At 36.5% G+C, this 26,085-nt stretch overlaps 1 protein-coding gene across 1 annotated transcript in view; it reads right to left on the bottom strand.

The window, feature by feature from the left end:
• Positions 1-415: 415 nt before the first annotated feature.
• The window catches only part of CAPZA1 (capping actin protein of muscle Z-line subunit alpha 1), a 47,640-nt gene continuing 21,970 nt past the window's right edge, over positions 416-26,085 (bottom strand). Inside the window, exons 2-10 of the mRNA XM_007459041.1 lie at positions 24,781-24,844; positions 17,429-17,480; positions 16,188-16,251; positions 11,437-11,643; positions 9,120-9,199; positions 8,123-8,201; positions 5,634-5,705; positions 2,743-2,805; positions 416-2,035 (exon numbers count right to left, since the gene is read on the bottom strand). Of these exons, the coding sequence (XP_007459103.1) occupies positions 1,895-2,035; positions 2,743-2,805; positions 5,634-5,705; positions 8,123-8,201; positions 9,120-9,199; positions 11,437-11,643; positions 16,188-16,251; positions 17,429-17,480; positions 24,781-24,844 (822 nt within the window). The 3' untranslated portion in view covers positions 416-1,894. The remainder of the gene's footprint in view (positions 2,036-2,742; positions 2,806-5,633; positions 5,706-8,122; positions 8,202-9,119; positions 9,200-11,436; positions 11,644-16,187; positions 16,252-17,428; positions 17,481-24,780; positions 24,845-26,085) is intronic.

Raw genomic sequence — 26,085 nt, 5'->3', positions numbered from 1 at the left:
ATAACTAGATTTTTCTTTTTGACAGAAATAGAAACCCCAAAACAAAGCCTTTGAAACACCAGTAGCCACTGAGTGTAAACCAGTATGATCCATAGAGAAATTGCTCAAACTTTAAAAAAGAAAAAAAGGGGGGGTAGGACTTCTCTGGTGGTCCAGTGGTTAAGACTCCACGCTCCCCACTGTAGGGGGCATGGGTTCAATCCCTGGTCATGGAACTATGGTTCACATGGCATGGCTACCAAAAAAAAAAAAAAAGCTGTTCTTTGCAAGTCTTTGGATAGTCACTGAATTTATAGTAGTTGAAGGTAGAAACCAATTTCAGAAACCCTGAACATTCTCATCAAACAAGATCAGTTCCATATCTTACCTTGAGAACAAAGGCTGAAGAGACTGGCTCAAAAAGGAGAGACTCAGACAATTTAAGAACAAAACAGGTATATTTCTATTGGACTACCTGATACAGAGGATAGTGTGGTATGGATGGATAGTATGAATGACAAATAATACAAATATATTTTATTTGAAATAAACAAAAATGCTTACACAGCTCAATGGGTCACTTGGAAATAAACTCTTGCTTGACTGTATTACCAAGCAGAAACAAAGCTGAAACACAAACCCTTCTTTTGACATGTATTTGGAGGAAGACACTACTTGGTTTTTAAAAAACTGACCTTCCCTTAAGGCCTGGTCATAGAAGTGTAAACAATGTAAATGAATCCACCATTACCAGTTATATCATATCTATGTTACCTGTGTATTCTGAGATCACACCTTACCTGCCAATAAACTTGGGAAGGGTTGCTATATCACAGTTATATTTGAGTTGGCAGGCAGGACTGAGGAAGTAATTTGGAAAAAGTTTTACATCCTATTTAGAACAAATCACTAGTATTCCCTTAAATAACAGGTTACAATAGAAAGATACTGTCTGAACGTTGTCCTTCTGACTTTGGTTCATTTTTAGTTTTTGTTTGAGATTAACATAGTTGTTTGATTCATTCGCTTATAGTACAATTCTGCCACAAAGTATTAAAGCACAAGGTACCTATTATTCCTTCAACATCTGCATTTTTTCAAGTTTTATACTCTACTATATCCCTAGTACGTCAGCAGTTTTTTAATATTAAAAAAATAATAATAAGTGGGTAAAACTCTTCTAAAAATGCACATGTCTACAACTATAATGGTACTAGATGAGAAGGAAACAATGATGGAAGGGAAGAAAGCAAACACGTTCATTTGTAGGGAATGTGGTTCAAGTCTTTGGATTTAAAAACAACTTCCCCAGAGAAGCTGGCTATAATGGAACTTCCAGAAAACTTCCTTTGCCTCCAAAAAGGATCTGAAAAACCCCAATCCAAATGTTTGAAACTATAGTTATGAGATGCTATAAATGATGATCAAAGCAACTGGAGGGAGAAGGATGAATGTGTCTTCCATTCAGCTGTAGTTTGTAGCATAGCCTCTTTAGCTGTTGGTTGATCAGTAAAAACCACTGAAGTACCAGAAGTGCTTTGAAGGATTGGGTAGAAAAGTACTGAACATATTACCTGTCTATGTCAGTGACAGGGCTTCATGGCTAGGAAAATTTTCTAAACAGTAAAATGACTCCAGGATAGATATCTCTCTCCATCATTAAATGTGGCAGAATTGAACAACAACAACAAAAAGATTTACAAGTAGATATAGTGAAAACAGAAAATTACCAGGCAGAAAACACAAAAGAATCAAGACAATGCTATAGGTTCAACAGTATTCCATGAGGCTAGAAAACCTGTTAACTTTGAAAGCCCTAGCAAAATATCACTCTTGTTTATAAATCACTTATTTATCATATGACCACACATTGCATCCTTTCTTTCCATGTATTGAAGAATCCTACATTCAGCCTTTAAGCATTCTGCATTTCTTTGCCAATCTTGTAGCTGAGTATCTTGTTCCAGTCGATTTTGGTGCGGGTAACTGGAAGTTGCCGGCGCAAGGCCTTGAACGTGGTGTCTGACATTGTTTGATAGTTTTCACTAATTGCTGTCTGCAATAGATAATAGAAAATAAGTTGCTTGAAAAGAAACCAGATATAGTCAAAGGACATGCTTGAGTCCCCTAAGGACATACAGGCTGTAAGATTTCTAGTGAACATTTCTCCAATCTCTGAAGCAGGTTAAGAAGCCCACCTATATTATTTCTAAAACAAGGGCTATACAGGTATCCCCCGCTCTTCCAAAGTTTGCTTTATGTCACTTTGCTTTTACCAAAGCAAAAAGCAAAAACAGCATTCAGCATTTGTTTTGCAGTGAGGCTGTTATAGGGGCAGGGTGCACCATGAGCAGTAACAGTGACCCCACCAAGCTCCTTCCTCAGGAATTACACTCAGCAGCTCAGCATCAAGCAAGCTGGAGCTGTGAACTGCATCTGTGAGCATCTGTGCTGTACCTCAATTATTTGTGCACCTGAAAGCAAGATGTGTTCTAAGGTAATTGCTTCTCTGCTTTATGCCATTTGGACTTAGGAAAGGTTTCACAGGAACGCTCTACTTTGGGATACTAGGGGAAATCTATAGTACCTTCCAATGCCAAAACCTTGATTGTAAGCAGAATGCAAGAAGGTCTGCAAAGTCTCACACTTACTAACACTGAGCAACATGTATATTTATGTTCAAAGGAGAGAGAAGTGTAACAAAATATGTTAAAAGCAAAATAAGGCATTAGACCTAGAAAAATCAGTTTCAAATCATCTTACCTGATACTCATTTTCTGCATGCTCTATAATTTTAATAAACTCCTTAGCAGTTTGGACTTCATTCTAATAGAGAGAGGAAAAGGGGGAAATAAGAATTTTAAAAATTCTTAAGCAGTGAATATAATTCAGTAAGCAGTGAATAAAAAAATACTAAAAAGTAAGTCCATCTAAACTAACATTTGTATAACAATTTGGTTTTTCAACCTTTCCCATTCACATTATCTTCTTTGATTCTCACAAAAACCCTGTGAAATAGATGTTATTATTACCACCTCGATTTTGCAGATGAGAAAACAGAATCCTCTTAAGTGACTTGACCAAAATTATACAGGCTTTGAATGATAAAGATGGGATCCAAATCCAGGTTGTCATCAAAAAAACCCACATTTCTTTCCAATCTACTACAGTACGCCCAAAAGACATCATGATGTCTTGAAATTTTTATGCCTTGAAAATATCTCTGGTTTAAGATGATATAAACAATGCCCTCAGACATATCAGTCATATATTCTAAGCTCAGGGGCTCCTCTAAGCCAATCAATCACATTTTGCTTTACATGATTCGGGTACAAAATGAATTGAATCTCTCTTTCTTTCACAATTAAGTAAAACAGAATTAAAGAGGGTGAGATTTAATGCCCAGGGCAGCATCCCAAGATCCTTTCAAAGACTCAAAACTACTTTCTATTCATAATAATACTAAGACATAGTTAATTGCCTTTTCCACTCTCACTCTCATGTATGTACAGTGTAGTTTCACAGAAGCTATGTAATGTGTGATGACTTCATTACTTTTTTCTTTTTTTTAAATAAATCGCTTTATTTATTTTTGGCTGCGTTGGGTCTTCATTCCTGTGCACAGGCTTTCTCTAGTTGTGGTGAGCAGGGGTACTCTGTTGCGGTGTGTCAGCTTCTCATTCCAGTGGCTTAGGCTCTAGGCACTTAGGCTTCAGTAGTTGTGGCACTTAGGCTTCAGTAGTTGTGGCTCGCGGGCTCCAGAGTGCAGGCTCAGTAGTTGTTGGCGCATGGGCTTAGCTGCTCCAAGGCATGTGTGATCTTCCTGGACCAGGGCTCGAACCCATGTCCCCTGCATTGGCAGGCGGATTCTTAACCACTGTGCCACCAGGGAAGTCCCGACTTCATTACTTTTTGAGGGCTAATGTGTGAAGCACATATGAGAATCCAGTTGTCTTTTATTAAGTCAGACATTACACACTTTGTGAAAATGTAAATCAATGACATTCTTTTCACTAATTTTTTTTTTAACTTGGAAAATACAGCTGTTTATTGTGAAAGTGAAGGTTAACAAGTAATGGGTTTGTTATTGTTATTTTTGCTTTAGATTTTTCTTTTTTGGCCATGCCACGTGGTGTGGCATGTGGGAACTTAATTCTCCAAAAAGGTATCAAACCCGCACCCCCTGCAGTGAAAGCACAGAGTCTTAACCACTGGACTGCCAGGGAAGTCCCTGTTATTGTTATTTTTAAATTAATAAATAAGCATTTTTAACACTTTTAGGTTTTAATTTCTACTAAGGTAGATATATATAACACACATAAACAAAAGCTATTTGAGAGTGCTCAATAACTTCTAGGAATATAAAGAAGTACTGTGAATGCACGAAAAATTATGTCCCTTCTTTCCAGGTATGGAACACAATACTGTTTGATTGAATATTCCTAAAAATGTTCGTTTTCTCTAATGATATGAATGTATGAATGATAACCCCTCTAAGGTTTAGCTGGCAAACTTTCCTTCCTCCTGGTATTTATCAGTTGAAGATACTGCTGTTCTTTGAGCAAATCTCACAACTGAGAAAGAAAAAGAAGTTTGAATTCTCTAAAGCCATTATCACTATTCTCAGTCAAAGACTATGAACTAACATCAAGCAACCAACAAAACGGGTTGGTTACATACTAACAATTATAAGCTGCCCAAAACAAGGACCTACTGCTTAGCACAGGGAACTATACTCAGTATCTTAATAAACTATAATGGAAAAGAATCTAAAAAAGGAATATATATATACATATATATATATTTATGTGTGTGTGTGTGTGTGTGTGTGTGTAACTGAATCAATTTGTTGTATACCTGAAACTAACACAACATTGTAAATCAACTATATTTCAATAAAAATTTAAAAATATAAAAAAGTAGAATCTTTTATAAAGTGCTTAAAAAAAAAGTAAAGGCTGCCAAAATCAAAGTAGTGAAAACAACCTAAATTTCTAGTGGCAGAATCAGTACTCAGGGGCCTCCATGGTGGTGCAGTGGTTAAGAATCTGCCTGCCAATGCAGGGGACACGGGTTCGAGCCCTGGCCCGGGAAGATTCCACATGCCGCGAAGCAACTAAGCCTGTGTGCTACAACTACTGAGCCTGTACTCTAGAACCTGCAAGCCACAACTGCTGAAGCCTGTGCACCTAGAGTTTGTGCTCCACAACAAGAGAAGCCACTGCAAGGAGAAGCCCGCGCACCGCAACACAGAGTAGCCCCCGCTCACCGCAACTAGAGAAAGCCCGCGCAGCAACGAAGACGCAATGCAGCCAAAAATAAAATAAATAAATTTAAAAAAAAAAAGAAAAAGAAAGAATCAGTACTCAGGATCAAAGCTAATTTTTTTTTTTTTTGCGGTACGCGGGCCTCTCACTGTTGTGGCCTCTCCCGTTGCGGAGCACAGGCTCCGGACGCACAGGCTCAGCGGCCATGGCTCACGGGCCCAGCCGCTCCGCGGCACGTGGGATCTTCCCGGACCGGGGCACGAACCCGTATCCCCCGCATCGGCAGGCGGACTCCCAACCACTGCGCCACCAGGGAAGCCCAAAGCTAATTTTTTTAAAACAAAAACGAGATGAAAGTGAGACAGACATTAAATATTCCACACTCACCGAAACAGTTACTGAATCCTGTACATCTTTATGACTAACCAACTGAACATTGCCATCTTCATAATAGTGAACCTGTGTGAGACAATGTTTGAGCAAGTTATGTAGGTCACATAGCAACTTACTGCTTAGAGCACAAATCCATGCTTTCAGCCATCCCCAGACTTATCAAGTCTGAGCAAATAATTAATATGACCAATGGTAATTTACAATGGTGGTTAAACTTCACAGAAGACTTAAATTTAAGAATTCTCTTTCCTTAGCAGGGAAAACTCATTATTAATTAATAAACAACATTTATTATGGGCTTGTTGCTTTCCAGACACTGTGCTACACATTGTGAATACAAAGATCTTAAATAAGATTTCACTCTTAAAAATATTAAAATAAAATCAATTAACATTAGTTTTTCTCTGTGAAAACCAAGAAATTTTAATGTATCCTAATCCTTTACACATCTCTCCATATATACCATCTTCATTTTTGGTTAAGTAGATCTGACCAAGTGCAGGAAAAGCTTGATTGAGGGTTAAAGACAGGACTGAAAAATAAATATTCTATTGGTAAATCAGGCTACAAAACTAAGTAAGGCAAAAGCAGTCCTGAGGATGTAAGGCAAAGTGGGGTACTACAATTATGAGAACAATTAGCAAGAAGGAGGATTACCCAAGAGACAGACTAACCATTCAACTAGATGTAAGGCTCAGGAAGTTTCAGCAATTTACAAGATAGGTTCAGTCACAGTCACCAAAAGTAACAAAACCTTTCCTAGGTTTCATCTGCTAATAAAAATTTCAACATGACTATCATCAATGTAAATCCTCAGAAACTGTTGCCTTCCCAGAGCTATCCTTTTGCTTATAGAATAACCAAAGGTTTAAATATCTTAATGACATTTCCAAATAACTCTCACTCTGATTTTTAAAAGATATGTAAATGAAGTAAGCTTTCCCCCAAAGTGATCAGCCAGTCTGGGGTAAGTTATAAATAAGGTCTGGGTACTGGGCCCTGTTGTAAAAGTCTTATCAGAAACCTCTGTGATGTGCGCTCTTAAGTTATAGGTTTGCCTTGGCAAAGCTGAAACACAAGTAACTTATTTCCTTCTAGGAGGAAAGTAAATTTCCTTGCATAAATTTATAGTAAGCTGCCAGGTTAATACTGATGCCACAGTTACAAGAGGTCTAGAGCATAGGGCTACTCATAGACATAGTCAACAGGTATAGAACAATATATTTTCTTTGGTTGGGCTCCCCCAGAAGCGACCCTGGGATAAAGATTTGTGAGATAAAGTTTATTTCGGAGGTAATCTCAGGAAGCACTAGTAAGGACTGAGGAAATGAGACAGAAAAGGCAAGGAAGTGTTCTAGGTGCATTAAGGAACACATTACAGCTGCGGGTACTGGACTCTGGAAGACTATGCAGAACATGCTTTAGAGTTGTCCCACCTGAGGGATGAAGAAGCTGGCATATTTACCCACCAGCTTTTGAATGGCACTAAGGGCTGTGCCAGAGCTATGAATGTAATACTTGCAGTTTGCCTCATCTGAGTTGGGAATGCTCCTAAAGCTAGGAAAAGCTCCCAGGAAGAGAGGTGCAGCTACTTGTAGCAGGAAGTAATCAGTATGTACGAAAAAAGCGGTTACAGATGACATCTCCTATGTATATTTTGATTAAATTATACCATTTCAAAAGGCAACTATTGCTAATTGTTATTAAAGCAAGACTTAACCACAATACAATAGAGGTAAAATTAGGTACCGATCTTCTTAGATATCATTAACTGTTTAATCTGACTTCAGAGTTAGTTGGGCTTAAGAATTAAATCACCATGAATTTTGAAAGTCAAACCTGTTAGGATATCAGAAGACTTCAATCCAGATAGGCATCAAATGAGTTAATAAGCTCCTTATTCACCTGCCTGTCTGTTCTGACACCAGCATTAGAAATCTACTCTGCTTGGTTTATCACACTTGGCCATTCTCTCTAGTTCCTCTGTTTTATTTACTTGGTTTAAAACCTCCTGTCATTAGTGTAAAATAAATAAATAAATAAAACAAGAAGTCCATTCATACAGCTTTCTTCAGAGCTAAGAGTTAAGTATATGTACACATTTAAATGAGATACATAAAAGACTCTAAGTTCGTTCCAGTAGCTGCTATATAGTCACTTCTTAATAATTAGTTATTTTCTTCTTTCGTAGAACTGCTGCTTGATAATTCCTGGAAAAATCTTCGGTTATCTTTGAAAGAGAAAAATAATAAGCAAGCAGTACACTTCACATGACTATCCTTTATCAACCCAGAATAGCTCTGTTTAACTACAGTACTTCCCTAGGAAGGAGGCTTCAACTTCTATTTCTATTTACCACTGATCTCCTTTTGCATCTACATATAGCTGTTCCTTATTTCTAATGTCAGAACAAATATCAACTTGCATGTTTGTTTTAAAGATGTGATGTTTTAACATGGCCTATTAACATATTGGGATCTCACCTGAATCTTAAGTACTCCAACCACCTGGGCTGTAGATGGTGTGATGGTGAACTTCCATTCTGATCTCCAACGACCATTCCTATTAAAACACACAACACTGTAGAATTAACAATAAGAAAGAGGTGATTTGCCAAAAAGAAACAAGTCATTTCCAGTTTGACAAATCCAGGGCTCTATCCACTCAAATGTAAGTTTGTATCCAACTGGCCTAATCATAAGCCTTTTCTAAGTTATTCTGACTTTCACCTTTCATTTTTTATCTTGGAGTAGAAAACCATGCCTGTTCTGCTCATGAGAGGCTTTTCCACATACAAATGGATGGGCCACTGAGTTATGCAGTAACTCAAGTATTATTAAACAAACTCAGGTAAAACTCACACTTCCCACTGGGTACTTTATTAATCACTTATTCTCACTCAATATAAGAGTAATATTTGAAAGGTAAATTATAAAATCTTAGAAGAAATCTAAATGATCACATCCAAATCCCTCATTCTGCAGTAGGGAACTGAAGCCTCTAAGTCAGATAACTTATCGCAAGCTAGTTAGATTAAAAACCAAGTCTTGGGCTTCCCTGGTGGCACAGTGGTTAAGAATCCGCCTGCCAATGCAGGGCACACTGGTTCGAGCCCCGGTCCAGGAAGATTCCCACATGCCTCGGAGCAACTTAGCCCGTGCACCACAACTACTGAGCCTGCGCTCTAGAGCCTGCGAGCCACAGCTACTGAGACTGCACACCACTACTGAAGTCCCCACGCCTACAGCCCGTGCTCCACAACAAGTGAGGCCACTGCAATGAGAAGCCCGTGTGCTACAACAAAGAGTAGCCCCGCTCGCCGCAACTAGAGGAAGCCCGTGTGCAGCAACAAAGACCCAACACAGCCAAAAATAAATAAAATAAACGTATAAAAAACAAAAAAATAAGTCTCAACTGCTGGTTTGGTTTCTTTCCTATATAAATTAGATTAAAAAAAGAAGAGAACATCTACTTTCTTACCAGAAGTTTTTAGGCTGAAACTGGTGGCTTTCAATACATGCAATAATGGTCTGTTGCCCATCTATAGTTTTAGCATAAACCTATTGTTAAAAAAAAAAAGTTAGATTCTTGAAAACATATTTAAGCAACAAACACTATACAAAAGCAGTGTGCTAAATCCTTGGGGGAGATGAAGAGTCAAACAGGGTAAGCTTACAACTCAGAGAATATGAACACAAACCACATGTTAAGTTCTAGAGAAGAGAGTGGTACAATGAATACAGAAGGTAATACTGCTTTAGGTTTAGGGTACAAGAGAGGTACCAGTTGGAATGGGCCTTACAAGACAGATGAGATTCTGGTAAGTAGAGACTGAGAATAAAGATGAGTAGGCAGTTCAGGGCGGAAACAGGGGTGCTGGTCCAGTGAATGACTCAATGGTAATTAGTTCTGTCAGGTTAGAGGGTGTGTGTGAAGTGGAACTGTGGTAGATAACAAAGGATGGTAAATTTAGGCCATGTAGTAGTAGATGTAAGGTAAGAAGACTGGACTTTATTCTACAGGCAACGGACAGAAACCAAAACAACATGACCAGAACTATTATTTGGGGATAATAATCAATATTGGTGTACAGAGTAAAATGGGAGAAAAGTTGAAAGGCCACAGAATTAATCTAGGCAGTAAAATAGGGTAGCGTCAATGGGCATAAGGATGCAGAAGCAGTCAAAAGTCTGGCAATATATTGCAAGTGAAGGGCAAGAGAAAGGAAGGGGCCAAAGTACTTGCATGCTTGGGTGACTAGAAAGACAGTGGTGTCATTAACAAATTAGAAAATTCAGATGGAAATGTCCAGCTAGGAGTTAGAAATACCAACTGTTCCTTAGTGTAGGAGAGGTGAACAAAAATGTGATCACCAAGGAAAAGAAAAAACAAAAGGCTTTACAGTCCACAAAATGTTTTTATATTTATTTTCCTTTTGCTCTAATAAATATAGTGAAATGCACTGTTATTATCTATAGATGATAAAGGTGAAGTTCACAGAGCTTCTTGCCCAAGGTCATTCAGAAAGTGGTTAAGGTAGAACCCAAACCCATTGCTTTTCTGACACAATATTCTGTAACTTCCCCTACATTAAATAAACTATGAGTTTACAGCAATGGGGAATGCCTACATTTACAAAAGTAGGGGAGAGGAAAAGAAATAAGCAGAGACAGAGTAAGAATAATTAGAGGGTACTGACATAGCAGTCTAAGAAAAGATAATTTCTAGAAGTAGCTGGTTGGCCTCAGTGTGAAATGCCATACAAAAGTCAAGGACCAAGAAAAGGACACTGGGTCAGGCAATTCAGGAATCATTAGTAACCTCAGAGAGCAGTTTTTGTAGAGTAGGGACTGAAGCCAAAATTCATAGGGTTAAGAAGTGGATAAGTAAAAAATGTTATGAAGAACCTAGGGGTAAAACAGGAATAAAGACACAGACCTACTGGAGAACAGACTTGAGGATATGGGGAGGGGGAAGGGTGAGCTGTGATAGGGCGAGAGAGAGACATGGACATATATAGACTAACAAACGTAAGGTAGATAGCCAGTGGGAAGCAGCCACATGGCACAGGGAAACCGGCTCGGTTCTTTGTGGCTGTCTGGAGGGGTGGGATAGGGAGGGTGGGAGACAAAGAGGGAAGAGATATGGGAACATATGTATATGTATAGCTGATTCACTCTGTTATAAAGCAGAAACTAACACACCATTGTAAAGCAATTATACCCCAATAAAGATGTTAAAAAAAAAAAAAAGAAGTGGATAAGTAATGAGGAGGGCACTAGTAGGAGCAGAATGCTCCATGGTTTGGTTGTATAGCAGAGAGAGAGATGAGGGAAGGTAGAAGTAGAGGAGAGGGAGGAGGGGCAAGGTGGAAGGAGAAGAGAAGTAACTTATAGGAATTACTATCTTAACTGAAGAAATGTCCCCCCCCACCCCATACCCAACCCACTTAAGGACAGGAGAAATAAAAATATTTCTAGGTAGGGCTTCCCTGGTGGCCCAGTGGTTGGGAGTCCACCTGCCGATGCAGGGGACACGGGTTTGTGCCCCGGTCCCGGAGGATCCCACATGCCGTGGAGCGGCTGGGCCCGTGAGCCATGGCTGCTGAGCCTGCGTGTCCGGAGCCTGTGCTCCGCAACGGGAGAGGCCACACAGTGAGAGGCCCGTGTACCGCAAAAAAAAAAAAAAAAAAGAAAGAAAAAAAAAAGAAGATATGTGTGGCTGGCCAAAGCCTCCAAATGATAAGGTAAATATAAGAAAAACAACACTCTAATAATGAAGCAGGCAGATACTTAACAGTACAGAAGCCGTTGGAATAATGATCTTTCACATAGGCCCTTAAAGCACTGTCACAAGATTCTCTCCAAGACTTCAGACCTCCATCTACTTCCTCTGGCTGCGGGTCACTTGCTTCTTTCCGTAAGTGATCAAACTTAAAGGAAATTTTGTTTCTTGGATCTAAAAATCTGCTATTACCCAGGTCACCGTGTTCTGTAATTAAGACCTTCCAAAGAATAATTACAAAAATAAGTAACTCTGTAAAAAAAGACAGTTCTTGTCACATTTTACAAAACAAACAAATACAATTCTGGAGACGATTAACTTTTCATTTAGTCAGATTTCTCTTTCATAATCGATTTTTCAATCAATTCACATTTTTATTTTTATAAAAATATTATGTTTTGGGGTAAGTCAACTCTAAACTGCAACATTTCCCCCATTCTAACAACACCCTTCATTTCTTGGTTTCTGTTTAATATACAACCTATGTACATACATATAACTGTAATAACTTATATGTACACTTTTGTATTCCTTTTTCACATATTTCATGAACTTTTCCCAGAGTCATTACACTTAGCATTTAAAATAGGTAATACAATAAATCACATGGTTCAAAAATGAAAAATACTATATAAAGTAAAATCTTTTTCTCACCTTTATCTCCCATTTACCAAATTCCCAACATATACCCCCTTTCCACACAAAGGTAACTGATTTTATTAATTTAGAGCAAGAATTGTCTTTGGCAAGCTATGCATGAGGTGGCATTTGTTTCTGTAAATAAAGTTTTGTTGAACACAGCCCCACTTGTTTGTTTTTGTATGGTCTATGGCTGCTTTCCTGCTACAATAGCAGAGCTGAGTAGTCAAGGCTGACTCTTTGTCCCAATATTTACTATCAGATAATATTTACTATCTGACCCTTTACAGAAAAAATTTGCCAATTTCCAATTTAGATTATTCTTTTTTCTTTTTTTTTAACATATAGAATTTAATATTCTAATTCTCCACCCCTTTCTTTTACACAAAAACTAGAATACTATAGTGTACTTTTTCTTTCTTTTTAAATCTGACATATCTAGATGATCTTTCCATAGTAGTGCTTAGAGAACTTCCTTGTTTATTATAGCCATGTATGACTCTATTGTACAGGTGTACAAAAATTTATTCAACCAGTCCCCTATTAATGGATAGTTTGGGTAGTTTCTAATCTTTTGCTGTTATGAACAATACTGCAATGAATGTCCCTGTATGTTCGTTATGTACAAATTACGTACATGTGCCAAGTACACCTGTGGGATAAATTCCCTGAAGCAGGACAGTTGGGTCAAGGGTAAATGCATTCGTAATTTTGACAGAGATTGACAAACTGCCATCACAGGATGTTGTACCAAGGTACAAGCCCATTTCTTTTCACCTTAAAAAAAAAGTCATTTATATTTCCACTTTGGTGAACTATGTGTACCTAACTTTTGCCCACTTTTCTACTGAGTTTTTGGTGTTTTTCTAGTTGAACTCCAGGGAGATTATCCTTTTGCATGTGTTTTGAGATCCACATATTTTCCCCTAACTTGCCATTTGTCTTTTGACACAGTTACCATTTAAAATTAACTATATATGATCTCATTATATGTATATCTCATTATACATACCATAGTATACTTAATCATTTCTGAATTGAAGGAGCTTTAAGCTAGTTACAGTTTCTACCATTGAAAGCCACTATAGGTTCTACCATAAATAAAGTCTTCTCTTCTCCTTAAAAAGAATTCTTTGGAAAGAATTCTTACTTTTGAGATTTCTGTCCTTATCATCAGACTATCTTTAAAAACCTTGTTTATAATGACAGTAGGTAAAATACATAAAACTATTTCCTTAGCCTTACCTTCATAAAGCTTTCTCATTATAATTTTGTAACTTCTGTAACTACAAGGTAAATATATTCACATTAAAATTTTAATTTGTACTTCCTTAATTACTATTAGTAGGTGATCTAACACTTTTCATTTGCTCTGTATTCTCCAATTGGGTACAGTTGGTTCATGTCTGTTGCTCATTTATCCATTGAACTCTTGGCATCACCCTTAGGTATTTGAATAACCTTTTTATTACGTTTGGGGTACATATTTTCTCCTTTTTAATCTTATTTTTAAAATCTTTTTATTTTGCAGAAGTCACTTTCTTTGATAAACTTTTCTAATGTTTCATCATTATGCAAGTTATGAATCTCTTTCCATTTTCTACTAAATTTTTATGTTTAAAAAATAGTTGGGCTTCCTTGGTGGCGCAGTGGTTGAGAGTCTGCCTGCCAATGCAGGGGACACGGGTTCGTGCCCCGGTCCGGGAAGATCCCACATGCTGCGGAGCGGCTGGGCCTGTGAGCCATGGCCGCTGAGCCTGCACATCCGGAGCCTGTGCTCTGTAACGGGAGAGGCCACAGCAGTGAGAGGCCCGCGTACAGCAAAAAAAAAAAAAAAAAAAAAAAAAGTTAACCTTTAAACTATACTTGGAATTAATCTAGGTATACAGTTGGCTTTGGAAATCAAAATTAGATCAAACTTATACATTTTATCAATTATTTCCTTTTCCCTTCTATTTTATGTTACTTAGTTTAAGGCTCTACTGTCATTGCTTTATGTCTATGTTTGTTAGCATTAGTCCTCTTTCATTGTTGCTCTTGATCAGAAAAATCCTGTATGGTCTATTACAATTGTCATTAGGAATTGTATGGAATCTATTTGAAAAAGCTTCACATATTATTTATATTTCTAAATCGGATAAACTTTCCATATTATTTATATTCCTTATTCAGAAATGTGGCATTTACATCTATTTAATTTTCCATTCATTTCTCTGATTAAAATGTGTGTGTGGGTGGGTATATATGAACTGTGTGACAGACTCTTGCTTGTTTCCTATCCAATATCCATTCTCTCCCTTTTCCTTACTAATAGAACCTCAAAGGTTTTCAAGAAGGCAATATGTCCAACTGAAGAGACAACATTTCTCAGCTAGGAATGATAAAGTGATATGCATTCTGGCAACAATTTATCATTGGAAGGTGCTTCTGGAACAGCCAATAGCACCTATTGCACCTTCCTCCTTCTTCCTTCCTGGAACATGCATTCAGTGCCCAGAGATGGATCAGCTATCTTGAGAACACGATAATGAAAACCATACATAAGGATGGCACAACAGAGAGCTAGAAGCAACTTGCGTCTCTGATGATATGGAACTGCCATAACATCCCAAAATATTACCTCTGGACTTCTTATGTGACAAAAATAGTCTCTATTTAGTTAACCCACTGTAGTTGATTTTCTATTATATGCAGTGATGGCATCTACTTTAATAACTCAAACATCTTTCCATATTTTCCTCTTATGTCTAGGTAATGTGTTGTTGTTGTGGCTAAGAATGTGATCTCCTTTTGACGACATTTTTAAGCTGGCTACCGCATGTATATGGGAATGTTCTTATATCATATATCTAGACACAGACCTTATTATTTCAATAATTCTGCTGTATTAGTGAAGTATACAATATCAACTGTAAGCAATATTTATCATTTATTTTTCAGTAATTTTTTGTCTTTTATACTTATAATTAATCTAGTTCCATTGAGAAAATAAAGATAAGCACAAATATAAACTAAAACAAACAAAAAACAACAAACAAAACATATTACAGTAATCCTGTAATCCCAACATAGGGAGTTAACATTTTGGTGTGTATTTTCCCACATTTCCATTTCTATGCACATCTATATACTACTTTATTTCTAAGTCTAAACATGCATACATTCCCCTCATGATTTAACATCTCATAAAATGGGATACATCTTAAACTTGACAGCATCTTAGGACTGTGTCATAGTTTAACTGACAGTGTTTTCTCTTTCTTAGTGGCATATAAAGTAAGATGTACCTTTCACAGAATTTAAGATGCAGATTCTAATATAGTATAACTTCATTTAAATATCTATTTAAAAAATAAACTAGCATAATGCTACATATTGCTTTATGTTTTAGCTTAATATATCATGAACATATTCCCAATTCAATATTTCTATCAGTTTTCAATGGTTACATAGGATTTTGGCCTATAGATATTTTGTTTATTTATTTTATTAAAAAAATTTTTTTAACATCTTTATTGGAGTATAATTGCTTTATAGATACTTAATTTAACGTTGGACATTTAGATTGTTCCCAATTTTTCATTATCATAAACCTTGCTTCAAATAATCTTTTTACACATTTATATACTTATTTCCCTAGGATAAATTCTATGGACTTGTGGGTTCAAAGGGGATTCAGACTTTTAAAAGGCATTTGCTATTTGGTGCCATATTGCCTTTGAAGTGTACATTAATGAATTTGTAAAGCCCTTTCATATAATGTTAATAACTGTGGTAAAAATGGGAATATGTATTTGCTTTGTTCCTGTATTGGAAGAGGAATTCTTGTTTTCCCGTTAAATATAATGTCTCCTGTTATTCTTACCACGGAGAATTAGAGACAGCTGGAAAACTTGTGTAAAACTCAATTCCTTTTACTTTTACTGTTCTTGTTAGGGACAGCTCTCTCTTCAAAGAAACTCCTAGTATTTTCAGAGGGAGGAAGAATTTCCTAATATGTAGAATACCTACAAAAGCTAAAAATACTAAGACATGAATTTATTCAGCATCTTATCTTCAGACATCTGTTTTATAGTATTTCTACTACTTTCCAGGCACAGTCTATCTAATAGAAACAACTATTACCTGATCTTCATATCCTTCTATCTTCACAGGTGTGAACTGATCCATGTTATACTGGGCAAATGCACTGTTTTTTTTTTTTTTTAAAAAAGGGAGAAGAAGGAGAGAAAAGAATTATATATAAATAAATATAAAAGATAGTTCCGGGAATTCCCTGGCAGTCCAGTGGTTAGGATTGCGCACTTCCACTGTAGGGGGCACGGGTTCCATCCCTGGTTGGGGAACTACTATCCTATATGCCATGTGGCACAGCCAAAAGAAAGAAGAAAAAGGTAGTTCACAGAACAGTGAAAGAGAATGTATAATTGGGGTATCGTTCATTATGGCAATTATAGTGATGCTGTGCAAATTTTAGGTTTGTAGGATCTGGTCCCAAAATAAGTTCTGAAAAAGCAGTATGGACAGGGCAGAAGACTTTCCCAGGCAGCAATTCTTAAAACATTTTCTACAGTTAAAATCGAAACAAATTATGTATCACACCAAATGCCTTAATAATAATTATTTGTTGCTCTGCATCAAAATCCTTGTTCCATCTCCCCACCCCACACTTGCCCAGTCATTATTCAATTCTGATTTCCTCTTTACAGAGGAACTCTGGGCCAGTTGGATAGACAGTAACTGAAAGACTACTTTGTATTGAAGAATAAAGAACAGTAGTGATAAAGCCAGAGAACAGGGGGCCTAGAAAGCTAGATAGTATTTAGATTTGAAGAAGACAAGAAAACCAACCAACCAACCAACCACCAATCTAATGTTTTTGAGGACAAGGACAAAATGAAAATGATATTCTAGAAACATTAGTTAGCCTGACAGTGATAAGGAGCCAATGATTGGGTAGAATAATAATGCAATTATTCTATGGTTAACTCTATTAAGGTACTTTCTGAATATCTGCTATTTTTTGGCAATTTGAGAAACATTATCACTCCTCAATAGCAGCCTAATCTTTCTATAACTGGCAGTTGTAAAAAAATTCAGCCTGAACTAAAAGAACTAAACCTGCTTTAACAGGGAAAATCTAGGCAAAAATAAAAATAAGACCATATAAAATAAATTTTAAGGAAGTAAACAACATTTTGGGGGAACATGTTTTCTCCAAGGGGAAAAAAAACCAACAAAAATTGTTAAAAACCAACTGCTTTATTTTGAGGTATTTTAAACTTAGTTTTCAGGTACTAGTTTACTATCAACATAGTTTACCCAATATTAGAATAACAAGTAAGTGGACTTAGAAAGATACTTACTGTGCTGCCCCTTCCCTGAGGAGATTGTCATTATTAAGTAGTAGCCGGACATCTGAGGAGGAAAACAACGTTAAAGATGTTAAAATTCAAATGTTCAGTAGAAGACAAACTTGGAGAAATTTTAGCGGATTTCTAGATTAGATTTTTAGAAAACCAGGCTTTGCAAGATTAGTCTTTGGATGTATTGCATATGTAGAAATTCTAAAAATGTACACAAACAGATGCTAATGTTCACAGATTTACACAGAATTATTTGTGGTATAATAATCCAACAATAAATTCTCAAGGAATTTCATAGCAAATGAAAAACATGGTTTACAGAAGGTTACAGTTAGGACTATTTATATGTTATCTAAAGAATCCTTTTAAAATAGATTAAAAATTGTAGGCTTTTCTGTAACATCAGACCAAGAAAGCTGGGCACAATTCAGTCAGTGGCAGTGAAATTACTGAACATGTTTTTCTTTAGAGAATCTAATGTGGGGCCTACAATCTTTTTAAAAAGCTGTATGTCAAGAGTCTAGTCACTTTTCTTTTGGAAGAGGTGTGTCCTTGTTACTAAGAAATTACCAAGCATTAACTCCAAGAGAGAAGGCTGATTATAAGCCAAAGGCAACTGACTCTTAGAGCTTCTGAAAGAAGGGGCTGGCAGAGGCCAATGTGTAGCATGCCAATAAAAACCAGCCGTCATGTCATAAGTAGCTTGCCAACTCAATCTAATGCTTTGGTATCAATTATTCTCATGATAATCCTATAAAGTACATTCAGTTGTCAGAAATACAACAATGTACTTCTAACTACAAAGACCACTAATTTTTGTTAAGTCAAGGATTTATCTGAGCTAATCAGCTGGATAAAGTTCAAGTCGTAGGAGTATTTCTAAAAGCTCTGTTGTTGAAAATTTACATTTGGTCAATATGGAAGCGAGACTAGGCAAAGAAAGGCTGCATTTGTTTTTCTTGGTGTTACTGCCCAAATATCCAAAAAACAAGTCTATAAAGAAGAGTGTCTTGATTTACTTCTATTGTATTATTTCACTCCTTGTAAATAACATTTATATGTTCTCCTAGTTACTTTTGCTCTGCATCATTGATTTTACCAGTGGAAATTGTTCTACAATTTGTGGGGCTCTGAGCCAAGTGCAAATGAACATTACACAGTTCCTCTAACTAAGCAGGTAACCTTCTTTTTTTTTAAAATTATTTTTAAAATTTTTATTGGAGGATGGTTGCTTTACAATGTTGTGTTAGCCTCCACTGCACAACAAAATGAGTCAGCCATACACATACAGATATCCTCTCCCTTTTGGACTTCCCTCCCATTTAGGTTACCACAGTACATTAGGTAGAGTTCCCTGTGCTATACAGTATGTTCCCATCAGTTGTCTATTTTAAACGTAGCAACTATAACGTATATGTGTAAATCCCAGTCTCCCAATTCCTCCCTCCCCACCCCTTTCCCCCTTGGTATCCATACATTTGTTCTCTACGTCTATGCCTCTATTTCTGCTTTGCAAATAAGATCATCTATACCATTTCTCTAGACTCCACATATATGCATTAATATACAATATTTGGTTTTCTCTTCCTGACTTACTTCACTATGTATGACAGTCTCTAGATCCATCCACATCTCTACAAATGACCCAATTTCGCTCCTTTTTATGGCGAAGTAATATTCCATTGTATGTACGTACCACATCTTCTTTATCCATTCATCTGTCGATGGGCATTTAGGTTGCTTCCATGACCTGGCTATTGTAAACAGTGCTGCAATGAACAATGGGGTGCATGTGTCTTTTTGAATTATGGTTTTCTCTGGGTATATGCCCAGTAGTGGGATTGCTGGGTCAAATGATAATTCTATTTTTAGTTTTTTAAGGAACCTCCATACTGTTCTCTATAGTAGTGGCTGTATCAATTTACATTCTCACTAACAGTGCAAGCAGGTTCCTTTTCTCCACACCCTCTCCAGCATTTGTCGTTTGTAGATTTTCTGATCATGCCCATTCTTACTGGTGTGAGGTGATACCTCATTGTAGTTTTTATTTTTTGGCGGTACGCGGGCCTCTCGCTGCTATGGTCTCTCCCGTTATGCAGCACAGGCTCCGGATGCGCAGGCTCAGCAGCCATGGCTCACGGGCCCAGCCGCTCCACGGCATGTGAGATCTTCCCAGACCAGGGCACAAACCCGTGTCCCCTGCATTGGCAGGCGGACTCTCAACCACTGCGCCACCAGGGAAGCCCCACTGTAGTTTTGATTTGCATTTCTCTAATAATTAGTGATGCTGAGCAGCTTTTCATGTGCTCTTTGGCCATCTGTATGTCTTCTTTGGAGAAATGTCTATTTAGGTTTTCTGCCCATTTTTTGATTGGGTTTTTTTTTTTTTTTTAATATTGAGCTGCATGAGCTGTTTATATATTTTGGAGATTAAACCTTTGTCAGTTGATTTGTTTGCAAATATTTTCTCCCATTCTGAGTGATGTCTTTTTGTCTTGTTTGTAGTTTCCTTTGCTTTGCAAAAGCTTTTAAGTTTCATTAGGTCCCATTTGTTTATTTTTGTTTTTATTTCCATTACTCTAGGAGGTGGATCAAAAAAGATCTTGCTGTGATTTATGTCAAAAAGTGTTCTTCCTAGGTTTCCTCTAAAAGTTTTATAGTGTCCAGTCTTACATTAAGTCTCTAATCCATTTTGAGTTTATTTTTGTGTATGGTGTTAGGGAGTGTTCTAATTTCATTCTTTTACATGTAGCTGTCCAGTTTTCCCAGCACTACTTATTGAAGAGACTATCTTAGATTAGTTGACCATAGGTGCATGCGTTTATCTCTGGGCTTTCAATCTTGTTCCATTGACCTATGTTTCTGTTTTTGTGCCAGTACCATATTGTCTTGATTACTGTAGCTTTGTAGTATAGTCTGAAGTCAGGGAGTCTGATTCCTCCCACTCCGCTTTTTTCCCTCAAGACTGCTTTGGCTATTTGGGGTCTTTTGTGTCTCCATACAAATTTTAAGATTTTTTTGTTCTAGTTCTGTAAAAAATGCCACTGGTAATTTGATAGGGATTGCACTGAATCTGTAGATTGTTTTGGGTAGTATAGTTATTTTCACAATATGGATTCTTCCAATCCAAGAACATGGTGTATCTCTCCATCTGTTTGTGTCATCTTTGATTTCTTTCATCAGTGTCTTATAGTTTTCTGAGTACAGGTATTTTATCTCTTTAGGTAGGTTTATGCCTAGGTATTTTATTCTTTTTGTTGCAATGGTGAATGGGACTGTTTCCTTAATTTCTCTTCCTGATCTTTTGTTGTGAGTGTATAGGAATGCAAGAGATTTCTGTGCATTCATTTTGTATCCTGCAACTTTACCAAATTCATTGATTGGCTCTAGTAGTTTTCTGGTGGCATCTTTAGGATTCTCTATGTATAGTATCATGTCATCTGCAAACAGTGACAGTTTTACTTCTTCTTTTCTGATTTGTATTCCTTTTATTTCTTGTTCTTCTCTGATTACCGTGGCTAGGACTTCCAAAACTATGTTGAATAATAGTGGTGAGAGTGGACATCCTTGTCTTGTTCCTGATATTAAAGGAAATGCTTTCAGTTTTTCACCACTGAGAATGATGTCTGCTGTGGGTTTGTCATATACGACCTTTATTATGTTGAGGTAGGTTCCCTCTCTGCCCACTTTCTGGAGAGTTTTCATCATAAATAGGGGTTGAATTTTGTCAAAAGCTTTTTCTGTATCTATTGAAATGATCATATGCTTTTTATTCTTCAATTTGTTAATATGGTGTAACACACTGATTGATTTGCGTTTATTGAAGAATCCTTGCATCCCTGGGATAAATCCCACTTGATCATGATGTATGATCTTTTTAATGTGTTGTTGGATTCTGTTTGCTAGTATTTTGTTGAGGATTTTTGCATCTATATTCACCAGTGATATTGGTAATTTATTTTTGTAGTATCTTTGTCTGTTTTGGCATCAGGGTGATGGTGGCCTCGTAGAATGAGTTTGGGAGTGTTCCTTCCTCTGCAATGTTTTGGAAGTTTGTGAAGGATGGGTGTTAGCTCTTCTCTAAATGTTTGATAGAATTCACCTGTGAAGCCATCTGGTCCTGGGCTTTTGTTTGTTGGAATATTTTAAATCACAGTTTCAATTTCATTACTTGTGATTGGTCTGTTCATATTTTCTCTTTCTTCCTGTTTCAGTCTTGGGAGGTTATAGCTTTCTAAGAATTTGTCCATTTCTTCCAGGTTGTCCATTTTATTGGCATAGAGTTGCTTGTAGGAGACCCTTAGGATGCTTTGTATTTCTGTGGTGTCTGTTGTAACTTCTTTTTCATTTCTAATTTTATTGATTTGAGTCCTCTCCCTCTTTTTCTTGATGAGTCTGGCTAATGTTTAATCAATTTTGTTTATCTTCTCAAAGAACCAGCTTTTAGTTTTACTGATCTTTGCTACTGTTTTCTTTGTTTCTATTTCATTTATTTCTGCTCTGATATTTATGATTTCTTTCTTTCTTTGGGCTTTGTTTCTTTTTCTTTCTCTCGTTCCTTTAGGTGTAAGGTTAGATTGTTTATTTGAGATTTTTCTTGTTTCTTGAGGTAGGCTTGTATTGCTATAAACTTCCCTCTTAGAACTGCTTTTGCTGTATCCCATAGGTTTTGGATCGTTGTGTTTTCGTTGTAATTTGTCTCTAGTTTTTTTTTGATTTCCTCTTTGAGTTCCTCAGTGATCTCTTGGTTATTTAGTAACGTATTGTTTAGACTCCATGTGTTTGTGTTTTTTACGTTTTTTTCCCTGTAATTGATTTCTAATCTCATATCATTGTGGTTGGAAAAGATGCTGGATATGATTTTAATTTTCTTAAATTTACCAAGGCTTGATTTGTGACCCAAGATGTGATCATTCCTGGAGAATGTTCTGTGTGCACTGGAGAAGAGAGTGTAATCTGCTGTTTTTGGATGGAATGTCCTATAAATATCAATTAAATCTATCTGGTCTATCGTGTCATTTAAAGCTTCTGTTTCCTTATTAATTTTCTGTCTGGATGATCTGTCCATTGGTGTAAGTGAGGTGTTAAAGTCCCCCACTGTTACTGTGTTACTGTCAATTTCCTCTTTTATAGCTGTTAGCATTTGCCTTAGGTATTGAGGTGCTCCTATGTTGGGTGTATATATATTTATAATTGTTATATCTTCTTCTCAGATTGATCCCTTGATCATTGTGTAGTGTCCTTCCTTGTCTCTTGTAACATTCTTTATTTTAAAGTCTATTTTATCTGAGTATTGCTACTCCAGCTTTCTTTTGATTTCCATTTGCATGGAATATCTTTTTCCATCCCCTCACTTTCAGTCTGTATGTGTCCCTAGGTCTGAAGTGGATCTCTTGTAGACAGCATATATATAGGTCTTGTTTTTGTATCCATTCAGCGAGCCTGTGTCTTTTGGCTGGAGCATTTAATCCATCCACGTTTAAAGTAATTACCAATATGTATGTTCCTATTACCATTTTCTTTATTGTTATGGGTTTGTTTTTGTAGGTCCTTTTCTTCTCTTGTGTTTCCACTTAGAGAAGTTGATTTAGCATTTGTTGTAGAGCTGGTTTGGTGGTGCTGAATTCTCTTAGCTTTTGCTTGTCTGTAAAGCTTTTGATTTCTCTGTCAAATGTGAATGAGATCCTTGCTGGGCAGATTAATCTTGGTTGTAGGTTCTTCCCTTTCATCTCTTTAAATATATCATGCCACTCCCTTCTGGCTTGTAGACTCTGTGCTGAGAAATCAGCTCTTAACCTTATGGGAGTTCCCTTGTATGCTATTTTTTGTTTTTCCCTTGTTGCTTTCAATAATTTTTCTTTGTCTTTAATTTTTATCAATTTGATTACTTTGTGTCTCGGCGTGTTTCTCCTTGGGTTTATCCTGCCTGGAACTCTGCACTTCTTGGACTTGGGTGGCTATTTCCTTTCCCATGTTAGGGAAGTTTTCGACTATAGTCTCTTCAAATATATTGTCAGGTCCTTTCTCTCTCTCTCTTATCCTTCTGGGATCCCTATAATGCAAATGTTGTTGCATTTAATGCTGTCCCAGAGGTCTCTTAGGCTGTCTTCATTTCTTTTCATTCTTTTTTCTTTATTCTGTTCTGCAGCAGTGAATTCCACCATTCTGTCTTCCAGGTCACTTATCCGTTCTTCTGCCTCAGTTATTCTGCTATTGATTCCTTCTAGTGTAGTTTTCATTTCAGTTATTGTATTGTTCGTCTCTGTTTGTTTGTTCTTTAATTCTTCTAGGTCTTTGTTAAACATTTCTTGCATCTTCTTGATCTTTGTCCCCATTCTTTTTCCGAGGTCCTGGATCATCTACACTATCATTATTCTAAATTCTTTTTCTGTAAGGTTGCCTATCTCCACTTCATTTAGTTGTTTTTCTGGGGTTTAATCTTGTTCCCTCATCCGGTACGAAGTCCTCTGCCCTTTCATTTTGTCTGTGTTTCTGTGAATGTGGTTTTCCTTCCACAGGCTGCAGAATTGTAGTCTATATGTTCTATTATATGATATTTTAAGCAGGTAACCTAATGTAAAACTAGAATTTCAAAATAAATGTTTGCTAAAATGAACCAAGATGCACAAAGATTATGATTTTACTTAAGGGGAACTTTAAGATGAATTAATTTATAACTTAAAATGGGATTATGATGATTGATATTAATACAACGTTAAAATGCCTCATTTACATTTTTCATTCTGTAAGTTGTGTTAAAATAGTAAATAGAATGGAAGATTGTAAATATATAGGAATAGTGGTTCCCAAATTGGCTGTGACTCAGAATCACCTGGAGAACTTGATAAAACAGATTGATAAAGCAGATTGCCCATTCTACCCCAGATCTAACGAATGAGAATCTTAAGAGTATAACATTGGAATCTGTATATTTAACAAGATTCCCAGATACAGTCAGTTCAGCTCCAGTGGCTCTAGAAAATGTCCTATGCTATGGCACTTCCTGAGTAAAAGCACTGAAGAGATTTAAGCTATATTTTATAATGATATAAAACAATTAAACATTGTTTCTACATTTATCAGTATTAAATTACTTTAAATCTTTTCTCACATAAGATAGGTACCCAAATGTATGGGTTAAGGGCATGCTTTTGACTCAGACCTGGGTTTGAATCCTTGCTCTGATACTTACCAGCTGGGTGATATGGGATAAGTTATTTTAACCTTTTTGAATTTTGATTTCCTTAGCTATATCTATAATGTTATAAGGATTAAAAGAGATAGCAAACTCAATAAGTGCTCGTATGTGATTAAGGAGGGTTTAAAATAACTAAGTACGAATCTTTACTCACCATTGAACACTTCATTAAATTCCCCTGGGGGTGCATGAGTGATGAATTTAGCAGCTATGCGTACCTAAACAGAAATAAAATTTTTAGTAAAAGAATTATGAAGAGTAGCATATAAGAGGGGAAGGAGAAGAGTAGCGTATAAGAGAGGAAGGAATTAACAGATAACAAAATTTTTATCACATCCCTTGAAATATAATTTCCTGTTTAAGCCTTACTGTTTAGGAGCCTTCAGATTTTCTTTTCACAAAACATCTCAAAGTGTTTATTATCAATACAGATTTGTTCTAATTTGGGGATATACATGCTGCTTTAATTTTGAATTTTTCTTTTTAAAAAGCTAAATAATCAATTTTTGGTCAAAATGTACTGCAGTCACAAAAAGAGAAAGCTATGATCCTATTTCATTTATGAACACTTCAGCAAAACTAAATAAAATATTAGCTAATTGGTATTATGCCAGTTTGTGTTTATGGTATTTATCCCAATGCAAGAATGATTCAATACTAATAAATCAATGTAACTTACAAATTAAAAGCTAAACCTTGTGATCATGCTGGAAAAAAAGACAAAATTCAACACCCATCCAAATATCATAAAACAACAACAAAACTACTAGTTTTTAGTATAATAAACTTCCTTAACTTGATAAAGGGTTATCTACTAAAATTTTATGGCTTATTCAATAATGATGAAACATGAGCAGTGTCACTAATTTTAAAAGCAAGACAAAGATGACTCCTGTCACCTAAACTATTCAGCACTGTACTAAAGGTCCTAAAAATGCCATGGAAAATATTTCTTTTGTTATTCATTCTGATTCCCTCCCCTGCCCACTACTGTCAATCTGTTTCTGGGCCTCTGATTAGAGATGGATGCTGAAACGTTATTATCTAACCTGCATAACTAATTTTTTCTCCCATGTTTTACCTTTTTTGTCATTTTATGCCTTGTGTAGGGAGAATTCCTCAGCTCCATTTTTCAACTCACTAACATGCTCTTCAGCTGTGCCCAATTTGTTTTCAGACAATTATTTTAACTGTTCTATTTTTAATTTCCAAGACTTTTTTATTTCTTGTGTGTGCAATAATCTCTTCAGTCTCCTTGCGGTTATTAACTATACTTATTTTAAAGTCTTGTTTTATTGACTGTTTCTTAAGAATTTAGATATACTGTTTGTTGAGTTTGGTGCCTCTCTTTCATGGTACTTGTTTTCCACAAATGTTTGTTGCTCCTCTTTGAATTTAATTTAGTTTGCCTGTTCTGTTTACTTGTAGCTTGTCTCCTTGATTGTAGGGGAGGGAAAGA

Source organism: Lipotes vexillifer, unplaced genomic scaffold, assembly GCF_000442215.2.
Source record: "Lipotes vexillifer unplaced genomic scaffold, Lipotes_vexillifer_v1.1 scaffold400, whole genome shotgun sequence".
NCBI lineage: Eukaryota > Metazoa > Chordata > Mammalia > Artiodactyla > Lipotidae > Lipotes > Lipotes vexillifer.
This window is presented reverse-complemented; position numbering and strand designations above follow the sequence as displayed.